Source organism: Lithobates pipiens, unplaced genomic scaffold (assembly GCF_037356315.1).
Source record: "Lithobates pipiens isolate NorthernLeopardFrog02 unplaced genomic scaffold, aLitPip1_a1.2 Scaffold_27, whole genome shotgun sequence".
Classification (NCBI taxonomy): Eukaryota; Metazoa; Chordata; class Amphibia; order Anura; family Ranidae; genus Lithobates; species Lithobates pipiens.
In genome coordinates, this window is record NW_027507788.1 from 210,667,341 (window position 1) to 210,693,053 (window position 25,713).

The 25,713-nt window shown below is 46.3% G+C and overlaps 1 protein-coding gene across 2 annotated transcripts; it reads right to left on the minus strand.

Annotated features, from left to right (window-relative positions):
• Positions 1-685: 685 nt before the first annotated feature.
• LOC143934519 (olfactory receptor 5V1-like) lies at positions 686-20,671 on the minus strand. 2 transcript variants are annotated; one of them, XM_077458207.1, is made up of 3 exons: positions 20,610-20,671; positions 17,670-17,824; positions 686-4,014 (listed from the first exon to the last, which is right to left on the minus strand). In XM_077458207.1, exons 2-3 carry the CDS (start codon positions 17,697-17,699, stop codon positions 3,061-3,063), a joined length of 984 nt encoding a protein of 327 aa, XP_077314333.1. In that variant the 5' UTR covers positions 17,700-17,824; positions 20,610-20,671; the 3' UTR covers positions 686-3,060. The 2 variants fall into 2 exon arrangements, with proteins under 2 accessions (XP_077314333.1, XP_077314334.1); XM_077458208.1 differs by lacking the exon at positions 17,670-17,824 and having other exon boundaries at positions 20,610-20,667.
• Positions 20,672-25,713: the final 5,042 nt, after the last annotated feature.

The following is a 25,713-nucleotide window of genomic DNA, read 5'->3' on the forward strand; positions in this document are numbered from 1 at the left end:
TTTTACATCTGTCTCTGAAATGTCCCTTACTGACATCGTTTTGGTCTAAAAATCCCAAGATTATAGTTGCCCCACCTCTCCAGTACCTTCTCAGCCAATGGAAACATGTCTGTGTATACTGTGTGTACATGTCTGTGTATACTGTGTGTACATGTATGTGTATACTGTGTGATTGTATACTGTGTGTGTGTGTGTATACTGTGTGGCCCCATAATCTCAGATTGCCTGGGGGCCCCATAATCTCCTATTGCCCGGGGGCCCCATGAGTTGTCAGTCCACCCCTGATACAACCTTTGCCTTTATTACTTTTTATGTCAGACAACTATTTTGTAAAATCTCCTAGATAAGCCTTTCTTGACCTATTTGACCCTGACAAACCCTTGAAATAGTTTTCAGGTCCCAGGGAAGCCCCTGCTGGGGCCCCCCCCTAGAAGCCTTAAGCCCCATACACACCATCAGAAAACCATACGAAAAATACCGATTTCGGATCGATCGTACGATAATCTGTTCGTTAGTACAGATCTTTCGAGAGCTGGTCAGGACAGTTCATCCGATATTATTTGACACACATTATTTTTTCCGTATGATGCCAGATCGTACAATTTTAATTATAATCAGTACAGTTGTCCTTCGAAAATGTAATACAAATACACTACAACAACATGACATCACTTCGCAAATTTTTATTCTGTTGTATGAAAACTTTTGTGACTCTTGTAAACTCTTCAGGTTCAATCTGAGATTAGCATGCAAAAAAAAAACAAAAAACAATCATTTGTCTGATAATCTCATCGTGTGTACCAGGCATTAGACACAGGCAACCGCCTGAATTATGCCAATGGAGATCCATTACTGGACGCACAAGGCTAGAAAATGCACCTCGTGTACTAGAAAAGTAGTATTAGGTCCAGGAAAGTTTGGCCACTACCAGATTCTTCATTGACACCTTACTCCTCTGACAAGTTCCAGGGTGCTTAAACGCCAGGACAGGACAATGGCCACATTTTGTTTCTCCATTTTTTTTTCTCCTGTTTCTCCTTTTTTTCCGACCAAAGTGAGCAAAAAACGTGCTCGTGAACACACACACACAAACAAAAAGTGCACTAGCATGTGTCAAAAAGGCAATTTTTTGCGATACGCTTTAACTGACAATTGTGCGGTCGTGCCACGTTGTACCCAAACAAAATGTATGTCCCGTTTTCCCCACAAATAGAGCTTTCTTTTGGTGGTATTTGATCAGCTCTGCAGTTTTTATTTTTTGTGCTATAAACAAAATAAGAGCGACAATTTTGAAAAAAACACAATATTTTGTACTTTTTGCTATAATAAATATCCCAAAATAAAAAAAAATGTCTTCATCAGTTTAGGCCGATATGTATTCTTCTACATGTTTTTGCTTAAAAAAAAAAACACAATAAGCGTAAATTAATTGGTTTGCGCAAAAGTTATAGCATCTACAAAATAGGGGATAGATTTATGGCATTTTTATTACTATTATTTTTTTACTAGTAAAATCTGTGATTTTTTTTTAGGACTGCGACATTGCGGCAGACAGATCGGACACCTTTGACACTTTTTTGGGACCAGTGACATTTATACAGCGATCAGAGCAAAAAACTAGCCACTGATTACTGTATAAATGTCACTGGCGGGGAAGGGGTTAAAACTAGGGGGCGATCAAGGGTTTAACTGTGTTCCCTAGGTGTGTTCTAACTGTGGGGAGGATGGGACTGACTAGGAGAGGAGACCGATCGTTATTCCTATATACTAGGAACACATGATCTGTCTCTACTCCCCTGACAGGACGTGGATCTGTGTTCACACACACAGATCCACGTTCCTGCTCTGTCACGAGCGATCCCGTGTGTCCAGCTGACATTGCGCCCACCTGGCACGCACATCGGCTCTGGGGACACACGGCGGCGGCATGCGCGCACCTGCTAGAATGTCTTAAAGGAGTGACGTATACCTACTGCGATTTGTGCAACCATGCCAACCTGCCACAGTGTAACTACGGCGGCTGGTCGGCTAGCGGTTAAATAACAAACATGTCATACTTACCTGGTGTGTGCAGTGGTTTTGCACAGAGCAGCCCCAATCTCCATCTTTTCGGGTCCCCTGCCGATGCTCCTGGCCCCTCAATGCTATGGGGGGCACCCGAGCTGAGCCACAGCTTCCTGTGTCCATTCAGACACAGACCTGGGGCCCTTTTTTAAAGGGAACCTGAGCGGGCTTGCCCCCGATCCGTTCACACATGGGGCGAGCCTTTGCGCCCCCCACACTCTCCTTATTGGCTCACTGGCTGTGATTGACAGTAACAGGCGCCAATGGCTCCTGCTGCTGTCTCAGTCAATGAGGAGTAAGAGACCTGGGAGAACTGCTGCTCTCATGCACATCACTGGATTGAGATGGGGCTCAGATAAGTATTAGAGGGGGCTGAGGGGTTGCTGCACAAAGAAGTTTTTTTTTTTTATCATCATGCATAGAATTCATGAAGGTAAAACACCTCAATCCTTTACAACCACTTTAAGCCCTTGTAGACACGGTCGGACATTTTGACGGAAAATTTCCGATCGGACGGTGTTGTCCGATGATCCGACTGTGTGTGGGCTCCATCGGACTGTTTCCGTCGGAAAAATATCCGACGGACAAAGTTTTAGAGCTGGGCTATAAAACTTTCCGACAACATGTTCCGATCGGACTTTGTCCGATTGTGTGTAGAGAATTCCGATCGGACAAAGATGCTCAGATCAAATTCCTAGACCAAAGCTATTGGCTATTAGCCTGAACGTAGTCCCGTCGTAATAACGTCATCACGTTATGTCCGATCGGATTTTCCAACAACTTTGTCCAACCGAGTGTATGCAACACAAGTTTCGGATAAAAGGGCTAAGAGTTAGGGATAGGTGATGCAGGGATTGTAATAAGCAATATATGGGATGAATGAACCTGGCATCTTGTTCTTCATACCTAAAGCCCCTTGCTGAGGCGTACTGCTCCAGGTTCCTTGAACGAAAACCTAACATACAGAGTAATATGGCATATGAAAACATAATGTTATCAGTAAGTCATAAAATGATATCTATGGAAATATTTTCTCAAAGCCCCTTTGACTTCTTTGTTCCTCAGGCAGTAAATTATTGGGTTTACGACTGGCGTCAGAATGCTGTACAAAAGAGATGCAAAAATTTCCAGCTCAATGGAGTAACCTGTTGGTCCAATGTAATTAAGGTTAGCCGTGCTGTAGAACACTGTGACTACGATGAGATGGGAGGAGCAGGTAGAAAAAGCCTTTGATCGTCCTTCAGAAGACTTGATCTTCGTTATGGTGGAGATGATCTGGATGTAGGTTATCATGATATAAAGAAAAGGAGTGAAGCCAAGGAACACGCTGACTACATATAATAATATTTTGCTGGTCTTGGTGAGGTTACAGGCTACTTGTACCAATGGTGGAACATCACAATAAAAATGATTTATACTCTCCTCCAACTGACAGAATTTAAGTTTGGAAGTCATGACCGTATGGAGGATAGAATTGAGGAACCCGCTCAACCATGATGCAGCTGCAAGACCGGCAAAAACTTTAATTCTCATGACCATTGGGTAACGTAACGGGTTGCATATGGCAACAAAGCGGTCGTACGCCATCACGGCCAAAAGAATACACTCGGCTCCACCTAGAGAGACAAATAAATACAACTGTGCAATACACTTGACAAAGGAAATCTTTTTGTTGCCGGTTGCAGAATTAAATATCATAATCGGGAGAGTAGTGGAGGAGTAACACAAGTCCAACATAGAGAGATTGCTAAGAAAAAAATACATTGGTGTGTGCAGATGTGCTTCAACCCTAATGATGATAAAAATGCAGAAATTGCCAATCAGGATAGTGCAATAAATAAGGGATAACAAAAAGGTGATGATGGAGATACAATCATCTGGAAACGTTAATAATAAAATATTCTTTAATATTGTTTGGTTCTCATAATTAGGCGCTTCAGTTAAGAGCATCTAAAAGACATGAAAATACATCTTTAAGATAAACCTCTGGGTCAGATAATTTAGCATCACCTGAAATAAAAATATCATTTTCTAAGATCAAACACATAGGAGCTTGACCAAATTGTTAACTAAATTTTCCCTGTGTTGGTAACTTCCATAGTTACATAGTAGGTGAGGTTAAAAAAAGACACAAGTCCATCAAGTCCAACCTATGTGTGTGATTATACAGTGGTGTGAAAAAGTGTTTGCCCCCTTCCTCATTTCCTGTTCCTTTGCATGTTTGTCACACTTAAGTGTTTCGGAACATCAAACCAATTTAAACAATAGTCAAGGACAACACAAGTAAACACAAAATGCAATTTGTAAATGAAGGTGTTTATTATTAAAGGTGAAAAAAAATCCAAACCATCATGGCCCTGTGTGAAAAAGTGATTGCCCCCTAAACCTAATAACTGGTTGGGCCACCCTTAGCAGCAACAACTGCAACCAAGCGTTTGCCATAACGTGCAATGAGGCTTTTACAGCGTCCTGGAGGAATTTTGGCCCACTCATCTTTGCAGAATTGTCCTAATTCAGTTACATTAGAGGGTTTTCGAGCATGAACGGCCTTTTTAAGGTCATACCACAACATCTCAATAGGATTCAGGTCAGGACTTTGGCTAGGCCACTCCAAAGTCTTCATTTTGTTTTTCTTCAGCCATTCGGTGGTGGACTTGCTGGTGTGTTTAGGATCATTGTCCTGCTGCAGAACCCAAGTTCGTTTCAGCTTGAGTACACGAACAGATGGTCGGACATTCTCCTTCAGGATCTCTTGGTAGACAGCAGAATTCATAGTTCCTTTTATCACGGCAAGTCTTCCAGGTCCTGAAGCAGCAAAACAGCCCCAGACCATCACACTACCACCACCATATTTTACTGTTGGTATAATGTTCTTTTTATGAAATGCAGTGTTCCTTCTACGCCAGATATACTTGGACACACACCTTCCAAAGAGTTCCACTTTTGTCTCATCGGTCCACAGAATGTTGTCCCAAAAGTCTTGGGGATCATCAAGATGTGTTGTGGAGAAATTGAGACGAGCTTTGATGTTCTTTTTGCTCAGCAGTGGTTTTCTCCTTGGAACTCTGCCATGCAGGCCATTTTTGCCCAGTCTTTTCCTGATGGTGGAGGCTTGAACGCTGACCTTAACTGAGGCAAGTGAGGCCTGCAGTTCCTTGGACGTTGTTGTGGGGTCTTTTGTGACCTCTTGGATGAGTCGTCGCTGCGCTCTTGGGGTAATTTTGGGCGGCCGGCCACTCCTGGGAAGGTTCACCACTGTTCCATGTCTTCGCCATTTGTGGATAATGGCTCTCACTGTGGTTCGCTGGATTCCCAAAGCTTTGGAAATGGCTTTATAACCCTTTCCAGACTGATAGATCTCAATTACTTTATTTTTCAATTGTTCCTGAATTTCTTTGGGTCTCGGCATGATGTGTAGCTTTTAAGGATCTTCTGGTGGACCTTACTGTGTCAAGCAGCTCCTATTTAAGTGATGCCTTGATTGTGAACAGGTGTGGCAATAATCAGGCCTGGGTGTGGCTAGAGAAATTGAACTCAGGTGTGGACAACCACAGTTATAGTATGTTTTAACAAGGGGGGCAATCACTTTTTCACACAGGGCCATGATGGTTTGGATTTTTTTTTCACCTTTAATAATAAACACCTTCATTTACAAATTGCATTTTGTGTTTACTTGTGTTGTCCTTGACTATTGTTTAAATTGGTTTGATGTTCCGAAACACTTAAGTGTGACAAACATGCAAAGGAACAGGAAATGAGGAAGGGGGCAAACACTTTTTCACACCACTGTATGTCAGTATTACATTGTATATCCCTGTATGTTGTGGTCGTTCCGGTGCTTAGCTAATAGTTTTTTGAAACCCCCCGCTGAGACCACCGCCTGTCTAAGGGAATTCCACATCCTTACAGTAAAGAACCCTCTACGCGGTTTAAGGTTAGACCTCTTTTCTTCTAATTTTAGTGCGTGGCCGCATGTCTTTTTAAACTCCCTTCCGTGAAATATATATATTTTTTTCAAATATACATTTTTATTCAATCCACAACAAGGGAGAGAGACACACGTTACAGATAAAGGTGTGATTAGCAATACATCTATATAAATCATACAGCAAAAAAACAGCATCCAAAGTGACTTATCAGCTACGTAACAATATAGCTGTCCGTTTTCAGCTTCCAATTCCCGCTCCGGGCACATACAACCCGGATCCCAGGTGTTGGAAAGATCAGTGTTAGGGTCTCTCCCACTTCACCCCCACGCCTCCCATACAAAGAGAGAGACCTAGCTGATACTGTAAGGAGGGCAAGATTGGGGGGTGAATCACGGGATAGAAGGGGGGAGAAGGGAGGGGGATAGCAAGGGAAGAAGAGAGAGAGACAGAAAAAGAAGACATGGCGGCAGACGTGGCGTGCGGGTTCCCCTAGAAGAGGGGGGAGGCGCTACAAATTTAGAAGGCGTCGTCCCTCAACAGAATAAATAAAGGTGGTCCAAATGTCCCAGGTCTTCTTAAACAGTTCTTGTTTGTGTAGTGCAGTGAGGACCAAGTCCTCCAATTTTCTCACGTCCTCCACCTTCCGCAGCCAGTGTGAAATGGCCGGGGGGGGGGAGTTCTGTTTACAACGGATGGGGATACAGGCCTTTGCTGCATTGAGCAAGTGCCGTATCAACGACTTCTTATACTTTTTGATAGGGATCTCAGAGTGGTGCAGTAAGAAAAAAGCAGCGTTATCTGGGATGACATAATCGGTAAATTTTTGTGTAATACGGCAAACTTCGCCCCAAAAAGTTTGCAATGCAGGACAAGACCAGAATATGTGTATCAGCGTTCCCACACCCTCATTGCAGCACCAACACCTACTCGAGGCGGCGGGAAAGCATTTCTGTAGTCTGGAGAGCGTTAAGTACCAGCGGGTTAACAATTTAATGTTAGTTTCCTGCGTTCTAGTGCACAGTGAGGATTTAAAGGCTAGAGTGATAATGCGTTGTTGCTGAGTCACTGAAAAAGTACAGTTAAGGTCCACCTCCCAACTGGACAGACAGGGGAGACGTGGCTGCGTCTTGGGAGAGATTAGCAGAGAGTATAATTGGGATAGGATATGAGCTAGCGGGTCCTGTCCCGAGCAGAGGACCTCAAAAGTCGTCATCTGATGCGAAAAATCCAGGGGCTTAGGGAGGGAATGAAGGAAGTGGTGCAGTCTTATCGCCTTCCAGAAGGGCAGTTTGTAAGCTCCCGTCGCATCAGTCAGGTCCGAAACGGATGGCCACTGCCCCGCAGCTACAAATTTAGCTGCATGATCACAATCAGATTCTCTAAGGTCAACGTACTCCTTTGAGTGTAGACTCGGTTCAAAAGTAGGGTTGCCAAGTATTGGGAATAGTGGTGAGTTCTTGGATGTAAGGGCCATAGTGAATGCCACCCGTTGGCTATGCTTCAGGGTAGTTCCCAAAAGAGGGTGCATCTTCATTCCCTGGGGGAGGTCCCCATAACACCACAGCGCACCATGAAGTGGAACGTGGGCCTGGGAATGCTCAAGCTGCACCCACAACTTGGTTGACTTATTGCGCCGCCAGTCAAGTATGCATTCTAAACGGGATGCGAGAAAGTATTGACGTACTTCCGGTAACGCTAGTCCGCCGCAGTGTTTAGGAAGCGTCATTTGAGAACGTCTGAGTCTGGGCTTTTTATGGGCCCAGACAAATCTGGTAAAGAGGGCTTGTACTTGTTTAAAAAAGGCGGGTGGGATGTGGATCGGCAGAGCCTGTAGAAGATAAATAAATTTGGGCAGTATGCTCATTTTAAGAAGATTACATCTTCCAAACCAGGATTGAAAGCCGGAATGCCACTTTTCCAATAGGGCACACATCTTAGCCAGTAGAGGAGGGAAGTTAAGATTAAACGTCTGCTGAATATCGGAAGGCATCTTCGTGCCCAGATACGTCAACGCTGTATTAGTCCATTTAAAGTGGAAGTTGGCTTGTAGGTCCAGTAAGGTGCAAGTGTCCACCGCCACCCCCATAGCTTCAGATTTAGAGAGATTTATTTTCAGGTGGGAAATTGCTCCATAAACTTTAAATTCATGTAGCAGGTTTGGGAGGGAAATTCTAGGGTTCGTGAGAGAGAACAACAGGTCATCCGCATACGCAGAGATTTTGCAGTGGTGGCTACCCACTTGGAGCCCTGTAATATTCGTATTTGCTCTTATTGAGCAAAGGAACAGCTCAAGGGAAAGGGCAAAGAAAAGAGGAGATAACGGGCATCCCTGCCTGGTCCCGTTTCCAATAGGGAAAGCGCTCGAGAGCACTCCGTTTGCCTTTACCTGGGCCGAGGGGTTCGAATATATGCTGGTAATCCAGCCCAACATTCTATCCCCCAAGCCAATGTGTCGGAGAACGGAAAACATATAGGTCCAGTTCACCCTATCAAAGGCCTTTTCGGCGTCAGTGCTCACGAATATACAGGGGGTCCCGCTAGAGCTTGCCACATGGAGGAGGTTAAGCACTTTTATAGTGTTGTCTCTCGCCTCTCTCGTGGGTATGAACCCGACCTGGTCAAGGTGTATCAGGTGTTGGAGGTGACACAACAGTCTGGTGGCTATAATCTTTGAGAACAACTTTAGGTCCGTGTTTAGCAGGGAAATGGGTCTGTAACTGCCGCATAGGCTGGGATCTTTGCCCTCCTTGTGGAGCAGGGATATATGGGCTCTCAAAGTATCGCTAGGGAAATTAGTACCAGGGCCTAGAGCATTAAAAAACGTCACCAGTCGCGGTCCTAGAATCTGGAAGAAAGTTTTATAGTATTGGGTGGTGTATCCGTCAGGGCCCGGGGCTTTCCCCAACTTCATAGCATTCACTGCCCCTTGTAGTTCCTCCAGAGATATGGGCTCATCAAGTATTTCCTGGGTTTCTGTCAGGAGCGTTGGGAGTTGGGAATCAGTAATATAGCTGTTTATAGTCGCTTGAGGGGAGGTCGGACTCTGCAAATTATACAAGTCTGAATAGAATTCTCTGAACTCTCTGGTAATTTGCATTGGGATCGTGGCCTTCCGACCGGTAGTGCCGGTTATCTGAGGGATATAGGACGCTGACTTAAGGTCCCGGTCTGACCTGGCTAACAGTTTCCCACACTTATTGCCCGCTTTGTATGAAAGTTTGCGGCAAAATTGTAGAGCCGCCTTCGCTTTATACTGTAACAGGTCTGTTATTTGTGTGCGCAGAGCCCGCACCTCAGTCTCAAGTAATTGTGTAGGGGCATGTTTATGCCGCGCTTCCACCAAGGCCAACTTAGAAAGGAGACCGGCGATTTGTTCATTCCTTTTCCGTTTTATGTTTGCTCCATGTTTAATAAGGACACCACGGATAACGTATTTGTGGGCTTCCCACAGTACTCCGGGATCGCAGTCCCATGTGTCATTCTCTCGGAAGTAATGTTCCAACTCGCTAGTTACATCCGCTAAAACTTCAGAGGTTTGTAGCAAGCTCTCGTTTAGGCACCAGAATCGGGATCTAGGTGAGGGGCTCTCAGTGAGAGCATAAGTAAGGGTGATCGGAGCATGGTCCGACCACGTGATCTGACCTATCAATGTAGAGCTCACTAAGTGAAGCTGGTCATGGGGAATCAGGAATAGGTCTATCCGTGAGTAAAGTTTGTGCGGGGATGAGTAAAAGGTGTAGTCCTTTTCCCCTGCGTGTTGAAGACGCCACACGCCGGAGATCCGAGCATTGTGAAGTGCTTGTGCTTTCCGCTTTCTGCATGCGGGGGGTACCGACGAGCAACCCGTGGAGGTGTCTGATGTTGGGATCAAGGGAATATTAAAATCTCCCCCTAGAATAAGTTGGCCTGTTCTAAAATCCATCAGTTTGTTTAATGTGTGTTTCAAGAACGTGTCTTGGTGATCATTGGGTGCATAGACTGTTGCAAACGTGAGTTGGATCCCACCTAGTAGACCCTTAAGGAACACAAAGCGTCCCCCAGGGTCCGCCAGTACATCCTGGCACTGCCATGGTATTTTGCTGGAGATCAAGATGGACACCCCTTTTGATTTAGAAAAGGAGTTAGTAGAATGGTAAACTGGAAAAGTGTCTGGTTTGGAGCAAGGGGAGTTTATGGTCTTTAAAATGTGTCTCTTGGATAAGGGCAACATCCGCACGAGATTTTTTAAGATCATGTAAGAGCATACGACGCTTCTCCGGTGTATTTAACCCCTTCGCATTAAGGGAGAACACTTTAATAGAGTCCGCCGCCATGTCTCCATGAAAAAAAAAAAGGGGGAAAAGAAAAATAAACGGTCAGGGGATATCCCTGCCCGAAGAGTAAAAGGGGCAAGGCAGGAGGTGGAGAGAGAGGCCAAGGCCAAGAGGGAAGAGAAGAGGGTAGAGAATAAGAAAGGGAGGAAAGAGAAGAGAAGGAGTGGGTGGGATATGGGGGTAAGGGCTGGGAACGTTTAGCCCAATAAAACCCCCCAAGTAAATTATCTAAGATACAATATTATAAACTGTATGAGGTGTATACAGGAACCGGGTCCCAGATGTATACACTGGCCTAAGTGGGGTTCAGGCAGGAAATTACCAACATAGAGAGGTCCCGGGCCTCCCCCCCACCCCAGCAACTAATACACATACATAAGAAGCAACACATAATAAAATAATAATTAAAGAAAGGAAAAAGGCAGTTAAACAGTACAACATGCAACAACACATCTGGTACGTGAGGGCCAGATCGGCACCACATACTGAATGCCGTGCCCAGAGGTTTCACTGCGGTGGTGCCAGGCAGCCCACACACCCCAGAGGTGGCTCTAAAGCAACATAGATTAGCCCCCATAGCTGCAATAATTACATCGTAGTATCAGCAACCGCCCCTCCGGATTAAGCCCAACCGAACCCACATGGCAGAGGGAGGGGGCTAGCCCTCCGGTCGGGGGTGTAACATAGATCACAAAGCTGCTGGGGGGGGCGTCACCTCTAGGGCAGAGCCTGTCGGCAGAATATAGTAACCCACAGACGTCCCGAGCCGACCAGGCGAGCTAGGCGGTAAACATTCCTCAGCTCTGAACATCATCAGGTCGGGACGATGTGCCCCCCACGTCAACATAACACAATACCCGCAAGCCAAGAATCACCCCAACCCCCCCCAGACACCTCATCGAGCAGCGGGGAGGGCACACTCCCTACCACAAAACGCAACGTAGTGCCCGCCATGGACGCTGCAACCCCCCCCGCCCCAGACACACCCTCCCGCAGCCGTGGCGAGGAACCACTTTGTACAGGCCTCATATAAACACAGGTCCTGCTCGACATGGACAGGCCAGGGCCACTGGTATGCTAGCAAGGGGGAGAGCCAGCTCAGAGGGCAGGCAAGGGTAGGAAAGAGCAACGAGGGGAGCACGCCGGGGGGGGGGGGCGGGAAGCTTGTCCACAGGGCAAACTGACAGCAGGCAAATGGGGAGCAGCAACAACAGGATATCCGCGGGGGTTGTACAAGAGGGCTAGTGAAGGAGGGGCAAATAGGAGCACCCACGACATAGCAGCGGGGCAACAAGGACACTCAGACCTACTCACGCCTCACGGGGTCCATCTTGAGAGAGGGAATGGGGTTGTCGTCCAGATCTCATCAGTCTCTGAGGTTGTGGAGCGGAGGCCCTTCCTGTGTTTGGTCTGCCCGGTGCACGCGGGAGGTATCCCAGCCAATCAGGAAGGACAATCGGCTCCGCGCCGAGGAAGACAAAGAGCTCAGGCAGAGCTTCTGGTGAGCGCAAGAGAAATGTCTTCTGATCCTTGATGAAGGTGACCGATAGGGGGAAACCCCAGTGATAAGTCGCATCATGTCTCCTGGCCAGGTCCAGGAGGGGCCGCAAGAGGGCTCTGCGGTGTAAGGTGGATCTAGAGATGTTCGGTAGGAGCTTGACGGAGGCACCATCAAACTCAAGCTCGCCTACTTCCCAGGCCCTACGGGCTATGGCCTCCTTGTGGATGTAGTGGTGCAGCCTACAAATTATGTCTCGCGGTCTTGAAGGATCAGGGGAGCGAGGACCGAGGGCTCTATGCACCCAATCTACTTCAATCCGGTCCAGTAGCTGTTCTCCCGCAATCCGCTTAAAGATGTCCATGACTGTGGCAAGCAAGTCCGCAGGACCCGTGGCCTCCGGCAGGCCTCGGAGCCGCAGGTTGTTCCTGCGACTCCGGTCCTCCATCTCCTCCATCCGCAGCTGCAGGTCCACCGCGGACAGCGCCTGGGCTCCCTGGCGAGTTTCCAGGGTCATCACCCGCTGCTCCAAGACAGAGAGGGTATGCTCCCCAGCAGATAGCCTGGTGTCCAGAGAGGCCACCTCCTGCTTAACAGCGCTGAGTTCTTTCTTATGTGCGGCCTCCACTCTCCCCACCAGCGCCTCTATGTCGGCCTTGGTCGGCAAAGCCTGCAGGATGGCTCGCAGCTCCTCATCCGCTCGGTACAGGAGTGGGGGCTGTTATCCATGTCCCCGATCAGGCGCTGCAGCCGTCGGGGGAACTTGGATATAATATTGGGCTCTATGAACCCTCCGATGCCGCCATACCTCCGAGGTCCGGAGCCGGCGAGATAGCTCCACGCGGGTCCGCCATCTTGGATCCAGGGGAGCCGGGTTGTGAGCACCCGAAAAGTCTCTGTATATTACCCGCCACTGGCGTGAGGCTGGCCAGGCTGGTCCGCTGCCTATTCTTCTGATTGCTACGCTTCTTGGATGAGAGCATACCGTCAAATAGAGCTGTATGTGCCGGGATAGGCGGAAGGTGACCGGGAGCTCAGCAGCAGCACAGCTCTACTCGGCCATGTCCAGACCACGCCCCCCCCCCCCCCCCCCCCCCGTGAAAAAGTTTTATCCCTATTGTCACCAGTAGGGTATTTGTAAATTGAAATCATATCCCCTCTCAAGCGTCTCTTCTCCAGAGAGAATAAGTTCAGTGCTCGCAACCTTTCCTCATAACTAATATCCTCCAGACCCTTTATTAGCTTTGTTGCCCTTCTATGTACTCGCTCCATTTCCAGTACATCCTTCCTGAGGACTGGTGCCCAGAACTGGACTGGAGAGTCTTGTAGAGCGGGAGAATTATCGTTTTATCTCTGGAGTTAATCCCCTTTTTAATGCATGCCAATATTCTGTTTGCTTTGTTAGCAGAAGCTTGGCATTGCATGCCATTGCTGAGCCTATCATCTACTAGAACTCCCAGGTCCTTTTTGCATCCTAGATTCCCCCAGAGGTTCACCCCCTATTGAGTAGATTGCATTCATATTTTTGCCACCCAAATGCATTATTTTATATTTTTCTACATTAAACCTCATTTGCCATGTAGTTGCCCACCCCATTATTTGTTAAGATCTTCTTGCAAGGTTTCCACATCCTGTGGAGACGTGTTTGCCCTGCATAGCTTAGTATCATCCACAAATACAGAGATTGAACTGTTTACCCCATCCCCATCCTCCAGGTCATTTATGAACAAATTAAACAGGATTGGCCCCAGCACAGAACCCTGGGGGACCCCACTACCCACCCCTGACCATTCTGAGTACTCCCCATTTATCACCACCCTCTGAACTCGTCCTTGTAGCCAGTTTTCAATCCATGTACTCACCCTATGGTCCATGCCAACAGACCTTACTTTGTACAGTAAAAGTTTATGGGGAACTGTCAAATGCTTTTGCAAAATCCAGATACACCACGTCTGCGGGCCTTCCTTTATCTAGATGGCAACTCCCCTCCTCATAGAAGGTTAAAATATTGGTTTGGCAAGAACGATTCTTCATGAATCCATGCTGATTACTGCTAATTAGGGGTGCACCGAATGGGTTTTTTGGTGCCGAAACCGATACCGAAAATGAAAAATACACTAGGCCGAAAACCGAAACCGATACCGAAATAGCACCGATACCGAAACATATTTTAAAAAAAATATTTTTATACAGGAGATGGTCAGAGACTGGAGACATGGTACAGGAGATGGTCAGAGACTGGGGACATGGTACAAGAGATGGTCAGAGACTGGGGACATGGTACAAGAGATAGTCAGAGACTGGGGACATGGTACAAGAGATGGTCAGAGACTGGGGACATGGTACAAGAGATGGTCAGAGACTGGGGACATGGTACAGGAGATGATCAGAGGCTGGGGACATGGTACAGGAGGTGGTCAGAGACTGGGGACATGGTACAGAAGGTGGTCAGAGACAGGGGACATGGTACAGGAGATGGTCAGAGACAGGGGACATGGTACAGGAGATGGTCAGACAGGGGACATGGTACAGGAGATGGTCAGACAGGGGACATGGTACAGGAGATGGTCAGAGACAGGGGACATGGTACAGGAGATGGTCAGAGACTGGGGACATGGTACAGGAGATGGTCAGAGACTGGGGACATGGTACAGGAGATGGTCAGAGACTGGGGACATGGTACAGGAGATGGTCAGAGACTGGGGACATGGTACAGGAGGTGGTCAGAGACAGGGGACATGGTACAGGAGATGGTCAGAGACAGGGGACATGGTACAGGAGATGGTCAGACATGGGACATGGTACAGGAGATGGTCAGACAGGGGACATGGTACAGGAGATGGTCAGAGACAGGGGACATGGTACATGAGATGGTCAGAGACAGGGGACATGGTACAGGAGATGGTCAGAGACTGGGGACATGGTACATGAGATGGTCAGAGACAGAGGACATGGTACAGGAGATGGTCAGAGACAGGGGACATGGTACAGGAGATGGTCAGAGACAGGGGACATGGTACATGAGATGGTCAGAGACAGGGGACATGGTACAGGAGATGGTCAGAGACAGGGGACATGGTACAGGAGATGGTCAGAGACAGGGGACACGGTACAGGAGATGGTCAGAGACAGGGGACATGGTACAAGAGATGGTCAGAGACAGGGGACATGGTACAAGAGATGGTCAGAGACAGGGGACATGGTACAGGAGATGGTCAGAGACAGGGGACACGGTACAGTAGATGGTCAGAGACAGGGGACACGGTACAGGAGATGGTCAGAGACAGAGGACACGGTACAGGAGATGATCAGAGACTGGGGATATGGTACAGAAGATGGTCAGACTGGGGACATGGTACAGGAGATGGTCAGAGACTGGGGACGTGGTACAGGAGATGGTCAGAGACAGAGGACGTGGTACAGGAGGTGTCCCCCATTGCAGCCAGCGTCCCCCATTGCAGCCAGCATCCCCCCTTGCAGGCCAGTGTCCCCCATTGCAGGCCAGTGTCCCCCATTGCAGGCCAGTGTCCCACATTGCAGGCCAGTGTGCCTGTGTCCCATTGCAGGCCAGTGTGTCCCATTGCAGCCAGTGTGCCCCATTGCAGCCAGTGTGCCCCATTGCAGCCAGTGTGCCCCATTGCAGCCAGTGTGCCTGTGCCCCATTGCAGCCAGTGTGTCCCATTGCAGCCAGTGTGCCTGTGCCCCATTGCAGCCAGTGTGTCCCATTGCAGCCAGTGTGTCCCATTGCAGCCAGTGTGTCCCATTTTGCAGCCAGTGTGCCATTTTGCAGCCAGTGTGCCTGTGCCCCATTTTGCAGCCAGTGTGCCTGTGCCCCATTTTGCAGCCAGTGTGCCTGTGCCCCATTTTGCAGCCAGTGTGCCTTTGCCCCATTTTGCAGCCAGTGTGCCTGTGCCCCATTTTGCAGCCAGTGTGCCTGTGCCCCATTTTGCAGCCAGCGTGCCTCTGCCCCATTTTGCAGCCAGAGTGTCCGATTGCAACCAGTGTGCCTGTGACCCATTTTGCAGCCAGAGTGTCCCATTTTGCAGCCAGAGTGTCCTATTTTGCAGCCAGCCTGTGCAGGGAAGAGAGGAGAGCCGCCTCCGCCGCCTGTTTGATCACAGCGCCGGGACATCACAGCTTTCATTTCAATAGCTGTGTGTTCCTGGCCGAGCTGTCACACACAGCCCCTCCCCCTTGTCCGGGCACTTTGATAGACAGATCATCCGTCCAATACTGCGGGTGATCTGTCTATCAAAGTGCCTGGACAAGGGGGAGGGGCTTATGTGACGGCGCGGCTGGGAACATACAGCTATTGAAATGAAAGCTGTGATGTTCCCGGCGCTGTGATCAAACAGGCGGCAGAGGCGGCTCTCCTGCGCTATACACCCTCAATGATGGGCGGCACCAGGGGCGGAGGGGCGGAGCCCCGCCCCCTACCCAGGCCACGCCCCATTTTCGGCTCCATTATCGGCCGTTTTTCTCTTTCGGCAAATTGCCGAAAAGGGCATTTTCGGCCGATATGTTTCGGCGGCCGAAATTTCGGTGCATCCCTACTGCTAATGATACCATTCCCATTACTAAAATCGTGTATATAGTCCCTTATCATCCCCTCTAAGAACTTACATACTATTGATGTTAGGCTAACTGGTCTGCAATTCGCAGGGATGTGTTTTGCCCCTTTTTTTAAATATTGGTGCTACATTGGCTTTTTTCCAATCAGCTGGTACCATTCCAGTCAGTAGACTGTCAGTAAAAATTAGGAACAATGGTCTGACAATTACTTGACTGAGTTCCCTAAGGACCCTCGAGTGCAAGCCATCTGGTCCCGGTGATTTATTAATGTTAAGTTTCCCAAGTCTATTTCTAATTCTGTCCTCTGTTAGTCATGAGGGTGCTTCCTGTGATGTGTCATGAGGAAAGACACTGCAGTTTTGGTTACTGAAGCCCTCTGATTCCCTTGTGAAGACTGAGGAGAAGAATAAATTCAATACCTTCGCCATCTCCTCATCCCTAGTAACCAGATGTCCTTTCCTCATTCTTTATGGGGCCAATATAGTCTGTCCTCCCTTTTTTTCTGTTTATATACTTAAAGAATTTCTTGGGATTTTTGCACCCTTACATATCTTGTTGCATTCTTTGTAAAGTCTGAATGCTGATGATGATCCCTCAGCCTTGTATTTTTTGAAAAAATGTGTACTAATTTCTTGGGATTTTTTTTTTTGCTCTCCTCCGCTATGTGTCTTTCGTGTTCTATCTTAGCCGCCCTAATTGCACCCTTACATTTCTTGTTGCATTCTTTGTAAAGTCTGAATGCTGATGATGATACCTCAGCATTGTATTTTTTTTTTAAATGTGTACAAAAAATAATGGTCCCTTGTGGGGATGAGAACGCATAAACAAACAGCTGCCCCTTTAAAGTGAACGAATCACTGGAACTGTGCAAAATTATAAAATAAAGAATAAGGCGCTATACATGTTCATATAAAAAAACTGTCACAAAGAAAAACACTGCATCAGAATCAGATGTGCACATTAATGAGAAAATAAGCAAGCATAAAGTCCATAAGTGAATAAATCCCAGCACCAAAATGGAATACTCTGAGATAAAACTTCTAGATCTTCCACCACGAGTGCTCAGTATGAAGATACTCACCAGAGCTGTTTGACCCCTTTTTTACAGGATGGTCAAGAAACACTTTTTGAACCTTAGATTGGATCCACTTATGGTATGAATCCACTCCAATGACACTCAAGAAGGAGCTAGAATGTAAAAAAATGACTCCACAGGAGAGACGGGTGAAAGTTTCATAGTGTAGAAATTTTTAATAAAGTAAAAACAGCAGCAATAATAGCAATTACACTCACAGTCAGCTGATCTCTGGGGGTAGCGTGCATTCCACGTCTCACTCCGAAGGTGCAAGGCCTGGTATCAAATATGGACCCGGAAATGTCGGATCCTCAGATCCTGGATACTTTAGTCATAACCAATTGGTCATGGATACTTAAAGTGGAGGGCCACCCTGAAAAAAATAAATACATAAAAAATTTGAAAAAAATCTAAAAAAAAAAATGAAAAAAATTTTTTTTTTTACTTACCAGAAATGCCTGTTGCTAGGCACATAATCCTAATCTGCCTCTTCCTCCTCCGCGGAGATCTTCTTTCTTCTCTCCTCGTCGCGTTGTCTTCTGGGTAATGGGTCGCGCTGTGTTCTGGGAACTGTGTGTCCCAGAACACAGCGCGTCCCATTCACAAAGCGCTGCGCAACTCGCGCATGCGCAGTAGGAAGCGGGCAGTGAAGCCGCAAGGCTCCACTGCCCGTTTCCCTTAGAAAGAATGGCGGCGCAGGGACCCGAGAGCCGAGGAACGGGTCGGCCTCGGGCGGCCGACATCGGGGGTGCCCTGGACAGGTAAGTCGGCTTATTAAGTCAGCAGCTGCAGTGTTTGCAGCTGCTGACTTTTAATTTTAATTTTTTTTTTAAACGCCCCTCCTCTTAAATGTTAAAAAATCTTTTTACATTCAATTACAGGCCGCACTTCCATGTTGTTTGCCCTACTCTGGATGTCCCCTTTTTGGAGAGGGTGAGCCCGTTACTGCGAGCTTCATGATTTGTTTTTCCAACACAGAGCAAACCAGTCTCTGGTGGAGTTGTGTTAATTTCTTCATTGGGATAAAGCTTTCCTTCTTGTTTTTAACACAAACATAGAATGTTTTATCTGTGACACCACTACAGTACATGTAAGTGCAGTTAACATTACATACATAAAAACAATTTGCCTATAAGAGCATATACAATTTTTTCAAATAATATATATTAATAGTACATGTTTTTTGTAATGTCATAGATGCACATGCGTGGTTCCTAAAGAACACCCCTGAACAAAGAAATGATCTGAAACGTCGGGTGAAGATTCACACTACACCGTGTGCTGCAATGTTGGTGTCTTATATGCATCTAGATTTGTATACATTCCAAAACAATTGTTTATTGTCTTAACCACCATTTTTTAACCACTTGCTTACTGGGCACTTAAACCCCCCTAAGTCCCAGACCAATTTTCAGCTTTCAGCGCTGATGCACTTTGGATGACAATTGCGCGGGCATACAACACTGTACCCAAATTAAATTTTTATCTTTTTTTTCCCACAAATAGAGCTTTCTTTTGGTGGTATTTAGTTACAGCTCGGAGTTTTATTTTTTGCTAAACAAACAAAAAAAGATGCAAAAAAAAAAAAATCATGTTTAATAGTTTGTTATAAAATTTTGCAAACGGGTCATTTTTCTCCTTCATTGAAGTGCGCTGATTAGGCGGCACTGATAGGCTGCACTGGTGGGCACTGATGGGCTGCATTGGTGGGCACTGATAAGCTGCATTGGTGGGCACTGATAGGCTGCACTGGTGGACACTGATAGGCATAGTTAAGGCGGCACTAATAGGCACAGATAAGGCGGCACCGATGGGCACAGATAAGGCGGCACTGATGGGCAAAGATGGGCACAGATAAGATGGCACGGATGGGTGGCACAGATGGGTGGCACGGATTGGCACTGATAGGTACCACTGATAGATGGGACTGATGGGCACTGATAGGTGGCACTGCTGGGCACTGATGGGCGGCACTGCTGGGCACTGGTAGATGACACTGATGGGCACGGATATGTGGCACTGGGGTGCAGCACCTTTGAGGCAGATTGTGGGCACTGCTGGGTGGCACTGTGGGTGGCACTGTGGGCACTGCTGGGTGGCACTATGGGCACTGCTGGGTGGCACTGACGGGGGGCACTTACTTTTAATACATGTGGCACTGCAGGGGGCAGGTGGGCACTAGCAGGGCTGGCCGTGATCGGGACTGATGTCCCGATCACGGCCGCCGGTGATCGGCTTTTTTTTCTCTCCTCGCGCTGACAGCGCGAGGAGGAATAATAGCCGATTACCGGCTCCGTTATATCACATGATCAGCTGTCATTGGCTGACAGCTGATCACGTGATAAGGGGTCGGGATCGACCCCTTGCACGGATCAGTGATCAGGCGAGTCTCATGGACTCGCCGATCACAGAGCGCGCCGCGCGCGCCCCTCAGGGGGCGCGCAGGCCGCTCGTGCACGGGACGACGTCAATAGACGTAGTCCCGGAAAAGGAGATCCGCGCTGTAGCCGTCATTTGGCTATAGCGCGGATCTCAAGTGGTTAAACATGTTTTTCTTAAATAAATACTTTTGCTATATTTCAAATACATTTTATATCCTTTGTATAGATATTAATGCCTTTAAAGTCCAATTTGGGGATACTCACTTTTTTGTTCACTATTTTGGGACCATTGTCATTTATACAGCGATCATTGCTATAAAAATGCACTGATTACTGTGTAAATTGACACTAGCAGGGAAGGGGTTAAACACTAGGGGGGCGATCAAGGGGTTAAGTGTGTCCTAGGGAATGATTCTAACTGTGGGAGGGATAGGCTTCCACTCACATGAAAGGGACAGGGAGCAGTGATCTCTGACATGTCACTAGGCAGAAAGGGGACATGCCTTGTTTACATAGGCATTTCCCCGTTCTGCGGCTCCGGGACACCGGCGGACATTGAGTATATCTACAACAAAAATTGTAACGTATATGTCCTTCTCTGGTTATGTCTCGTCTCTTCTCTGGACACTCCACCATCCATCCATGTCTCCATGCTTTATTGTGTTGAGAAATCACTTTGAAAAATACCCCCCTATCATTTCTAGGTGAGGTCTGAAAAAGGTAAAATAGATGAAAACAAAAGAAAGAGAAAGGTTGGGACTTTGAATGAGGACATACCTTTTGTAGCAGTCTACAGGAGCCTTGTCTTGATGTTGTTGAGGTTTCAAGGCTGTGAATGGAACCAGCCAAAGTCAGGGGACCATAGGCTTGAGGTTTTATAGCTTGTGTTATTTGCTGAGGGATCTCATCCCTGCGGTATTGCCAGATCATTAAATCTAAATTTGTACATTTGTGACCAAAGTAAGAAAATAATCAGTGATGTAACCTGTTTATTTGGTGATCTTGTCTTCCTAAGCAGACTCTAAAAATTCCCATTGTGCCTGGTAGGTGAATTTCTCATTTTGACACCATGGTAGAAGAGTAGACAAGTGGACTGAGTCCATAGGCAAGTTTATACCTAGAGTGGATGGTGTTTAGAGTTCCACTCCAGCAAAGTTCTAAATTGCAAAATTCATCCTGGACATTGTGATTTGCAGACCCTATAGGGCAGTGATGGCGAACCTTGGCACTCCAGATGTTTTGGAACTACATTTCCCATGATGTTCATGCACTCTGCAGTGTAGTAGAGCATCATGGGAAATGTAGTTCCAAAACATCTGGGGTACCAAGGTTTGCCATCACTGCTATAGGGGCATAGTGGAGTAAGATAAGTGACTGCAGACCCTATGGAGGCATAGTGAAGTAAGATACGTGATTGCAGACCCTATGGAGGCATAGTACAGTAGGATAAGTGATTGCAGACCCTATATTGGCATAGTGAAGTAAGATAAGTGATTGCAGACCCTATATTGGCATAGTGAAGTAAGATAAGTGATTGCAGACCCTATAGAGGCATAGTGAAGTAAGATAAGTGATTGCAGACCCTATGGAGGCATAGTACAGCAGGATAAGTGATTGCAAACCTTATATTGGCATAGTGAAGTAAGATAAGTGATTGCAGATCCTATAGAGCAGTGATGGTGAACCTTGGCACCCCAGATGTTTTGGAACTGCATTTCCCATGATGCTCTACTACACTGTAGAGTGGATAAACATCATGGGAAATGTAGTTCCAAAACATCTGGGGTGCCAAGGTTCGCCATCACTGCTATAGAGGCATAATGGAGTAGGATAAGTGATTGTAGACCCTATATTGGCAAAGTGAAGTAAGATAAGTGATTGCAGACCCTATAGAGACATAGTGGATTTGGATAAGTGATTGCAGATCCTATAGAGGTATAGTGAAGTAGGATAAGTGATTGCAGACCCTATAGAGGCATAATGAAGTAGGATAAGTGATTGAAGACCCTATAGAGGCATAGTGGAATAAGATAAGGGATTCATGTTTACAGTAGAGTCTCCTATCAACATTACTACATCAACTTTTTGGGAAAAATGGGAATTGAAAGGATGGAATGATTAGCCTTGTAAATATGCAGAAATGGACAAAGGTTTGATGATGTTTGTGAATGAAATCTCAATAAACTCTTTCAGGCCACATGTGTCCAAATCTAGTTTCTTAAAGCGGTTGTATACCTGCACATCTAAAAAAAAAAAAAAATTCCTGCAAGGCAAAGACATAATGAGCTGGTATGCACAGCATGCTAGCTCATTATGAAATACCTTAGATCGATCAGACCGGTCCACGCTGAGGGAGCTGACGTCTTGCAGGTGTCTTCCAGGTTCGCGGCTCCGACACTGTGAGTGGCCGGAGCCGCGATGACGTCACTTCTTTCCAGCAAGGTCCGGCAGCGTCTGCCGGACTTTCAGCCGGGCATTCAGAGCGCATGCGCCGCTGACGTCAGCGGCTGCATGCAAAGGGAATACTCTATCTCCTAAACCGTACAGGTATTTTTTTTAATAAGCACCATGATATGGTCCAGGAAAACAGAGAAAGAACTTCAGTAAACGAAAACAAAATAAATTCCAAATAAGCTTGAGCAATTAATAAAGGTCAAATAAAAATAAATTCATTCTGCACTATTCTCAACAGAGTCCCCTTTTCATCGGGTCCCCATCAACGTTCCCCCTTACATCCGGGTGCCCATTTGAATCCTCTATGCATCAAACTCCACATCATAGTCCCCCCTTACATCAAAAGTCAAACAAAAATAAATTCAATTTGCACTTTTCTTAACCACTTCAGCCCCGGAACATTTTGCTGGTCAAAGACCAGATCACTTTTTGCGATTCAGCACTGCGTTGTTTTAACTGACAATTGCGCGGTCGTGCGACGTGGCTCCCAGACAAAATTGACGTCCTTTTTCCCCACAAATAGAGATTTCTTTTGGTGGTATTTGATCACCCCTGCGGTTTTTATTTTTTGCGCTATAAACAAAAATAAAGCGACAATTTTGAAAAAAACGCATTATTTTTTACTTTTTGTTATAATAAATATCCCCCAAAAATATATAAAAAAACATTTTTTTTCCCCTCAGTTTAGGTCGATACGTATTCTTCTACATATTTTTGGTAAAAAAAAATCGCAATAAGCGATTATTGATTGGTTTGCGCAAAAGTTATAGCGTTTACAAAATAGGGGATAGTTTTATGGCATTTTTATTAATCATTTTTTTTTTACTAGTAATGGCGGCGATCAGCGATTTTTATTGTGACTGCGACATTATGGCGGACACATCGGACATTTTTGACACATTTTCGGGACCGTTGTCATTTATACAGCAATCACTGCTATATAAATGCAGTGATTCCTGTGTAAATGACACTGGCAGTGAAGGGGTTAACCAGTGGGTGGCAGTGTAGGGGTTAAGTGTTCCTAGGGGTGTGTTACTAACTGTTGGGGGCTGGGCTTTCATTTAGTGAACACTGATCTCTGCTCCAATCACATGGAGCAGAGATCAGCGTCACTAGTTGCTAGGCAGAATGGAGAAATGCTGTTTACAACAGCATTTCTCCGTTCAGCCGCCCCGTGAGACGATCGCGGGTATGCCCACGGCGATCGAGTCTTGTGGCTTTACCTAATCATTTTTTTTGTTTAAGAGGGTGTGGCAGGGTGTGTGTCCTATGCCTACTTTTGCTTATAGGTGTCCCTCATTCCCATCTCAAAAAGTTGGGAGATATGATATTCACATGACATTCACAGTGTATATCATAGTGTACAAAAGAAAGCAGTGCTGATTCCAAAAACAATGTTGACAAATATCTACAAAGATGTAAAGCAGGGGTCTCAAACTTGCGACCCTCCAGCTGTTGTGAAACTACAAGTCCCATGAGGCATTGCAAGGCTGACAGTTACAAGCATTACTCCAACAGGCAGAGGCATGATGGGACTTGTAGTTTCACAACAGCTGGAGGGCCACCAGTTTGAGACCCCTGATGTAAATTATGTATATGTGAGAGCTCTCACTTAATATCCAAATTGGGAAGCTTCAGCTGTTTTTATTTTCAATTAGCAGGCAGGGGATATATAGTTAGCTTGCATGTAATAGTCATCATTCAGCCTCTTCACCCGAAGACGTCATTGTGACGAAACATGTCAGGCGTGGCTTGTTTGTGATGACATCACGTGTTGGTGTGGGTCTGTGCTGCTTGTCGACCCAACTCTGCATCTATTGAGCCATCATGCTGCTACAGGATTTTATCTGTGTTGACCGTTTGATCTTGCTTTTACTGCTACTTTTGGAGTTTTTGAGGAATAAATGGACTAAGTTTGCTACATACGTCACTATGTGGTTTCGTATTTTATCTTTTCATTGGTAACCTTGATGGTGGAAGCGGCTGATCTGGTCTACGGAATCGTTTATAACCTTGAAATGCAGAGCCTTTATGACCATTTTTAATTTATTGGTCCAACCAATTTGGTAAGAGGCGCATTTGACTACTTCAGCTGGATTGGAAGATCTTTATGCACAGTTCAGAGAGAGGATTGTGTACCAAGTTTTTTTGATTACTAGTCTACTAGTACTAGATTATTAGTCTTTTTTCATGGACACTTCTTTTTATTGTAATTTTTCATCAATAGATTTTTATTGAAGTTTTTGCAGAATACAATAAACTAAAAACAAAGACAAGGAATTGCATAAGCAAATTTTTATTGTAATTTTATTATTATTACTGGCATGCCTCACTTTTAAGTACACAATGGGGTTTATTTACTAAAGCTGGAAAGTGCAAAATCAGGCTCACTTCTGTATAGAAACCAATGAGCTTCTAACCCCGGCTTGGTCAATTAAGCTTTGGTAATAAAACTTGGAAGCTCATTGGTTTCTATGCAGAAGTGAGCCTGATTTTGTACTTTCCAGCTTTAGTAAATAAACCCCCATTGTGTACTTAAAGCGGGAGTCCGCCGTTTTTTTTTTTTTTTTTTAAAGCCAGCAGCTACAAATACTGCAGCTGCTGACTTTTAAAATAGTGACACTTACCCGCCCAGCTCGCCCGCGATGTCGTCACCCGAAGCCAATCTCTCGATCGTCTCTCGGGTGCTGCCGCCGCCATCTTGTGCCTTTCGGCTTCATTTCCTGGTTCCCTACTGCGCATGCGCGAGTCGCGCTGCGCAATAAGGATGGTCCCCGCTGTCTCTGGGATCCGTGTGTTTCCCAGCAGGCAGCGGGGGACTTTTGGAAAGGGGCGTAGATTCTGCGGAAAGGGGCGTACCTTCTGCAGAATCTACGCCGGAAGTGGGTGCACATACCTGTACTGTACGGGTACCTGCACCCCCCTCCCGCCTGAAAGGTGCCAATTGTGGCGCCGGAGGGGGGGGGGGGTTCCAATGAGCGGAAGCTCCACTTTAGGGTGGAGCTCCGCTTTAAAAGTGGGGTATACCTGTACTCTCACTTTTATTTGTTACACATACCTTATATCTCCGTAGATATTTGTCAAAATTATTATTGGAATTAGTGCTGCTTTCTTTTTTCTGCTTGTTCAATTGGCTGCTTGTTCGTTTATTTATTTAAACCTAGCGCAGATATTTTTTTGGAGCATGATATTCAAATATCTGCATATTCTTAATTAGGAGCAATCAATCTTTAAAACAAACTCTCACTGATCTCTGTAGCTGCAGGCACCGTGGAACAATTTATTCTCAAAGTACACAATAGTAGTACAGAAGTCACTTAAAGTGGTTCTTCACCCTAAAGTGGAAGTTCCGCTAATCTGATCCCTCCCCCCCTCCAGTGCCACAATCGGCACCTTTCAGGGGGGAGGGGGGTGCAGTTACCTGGAT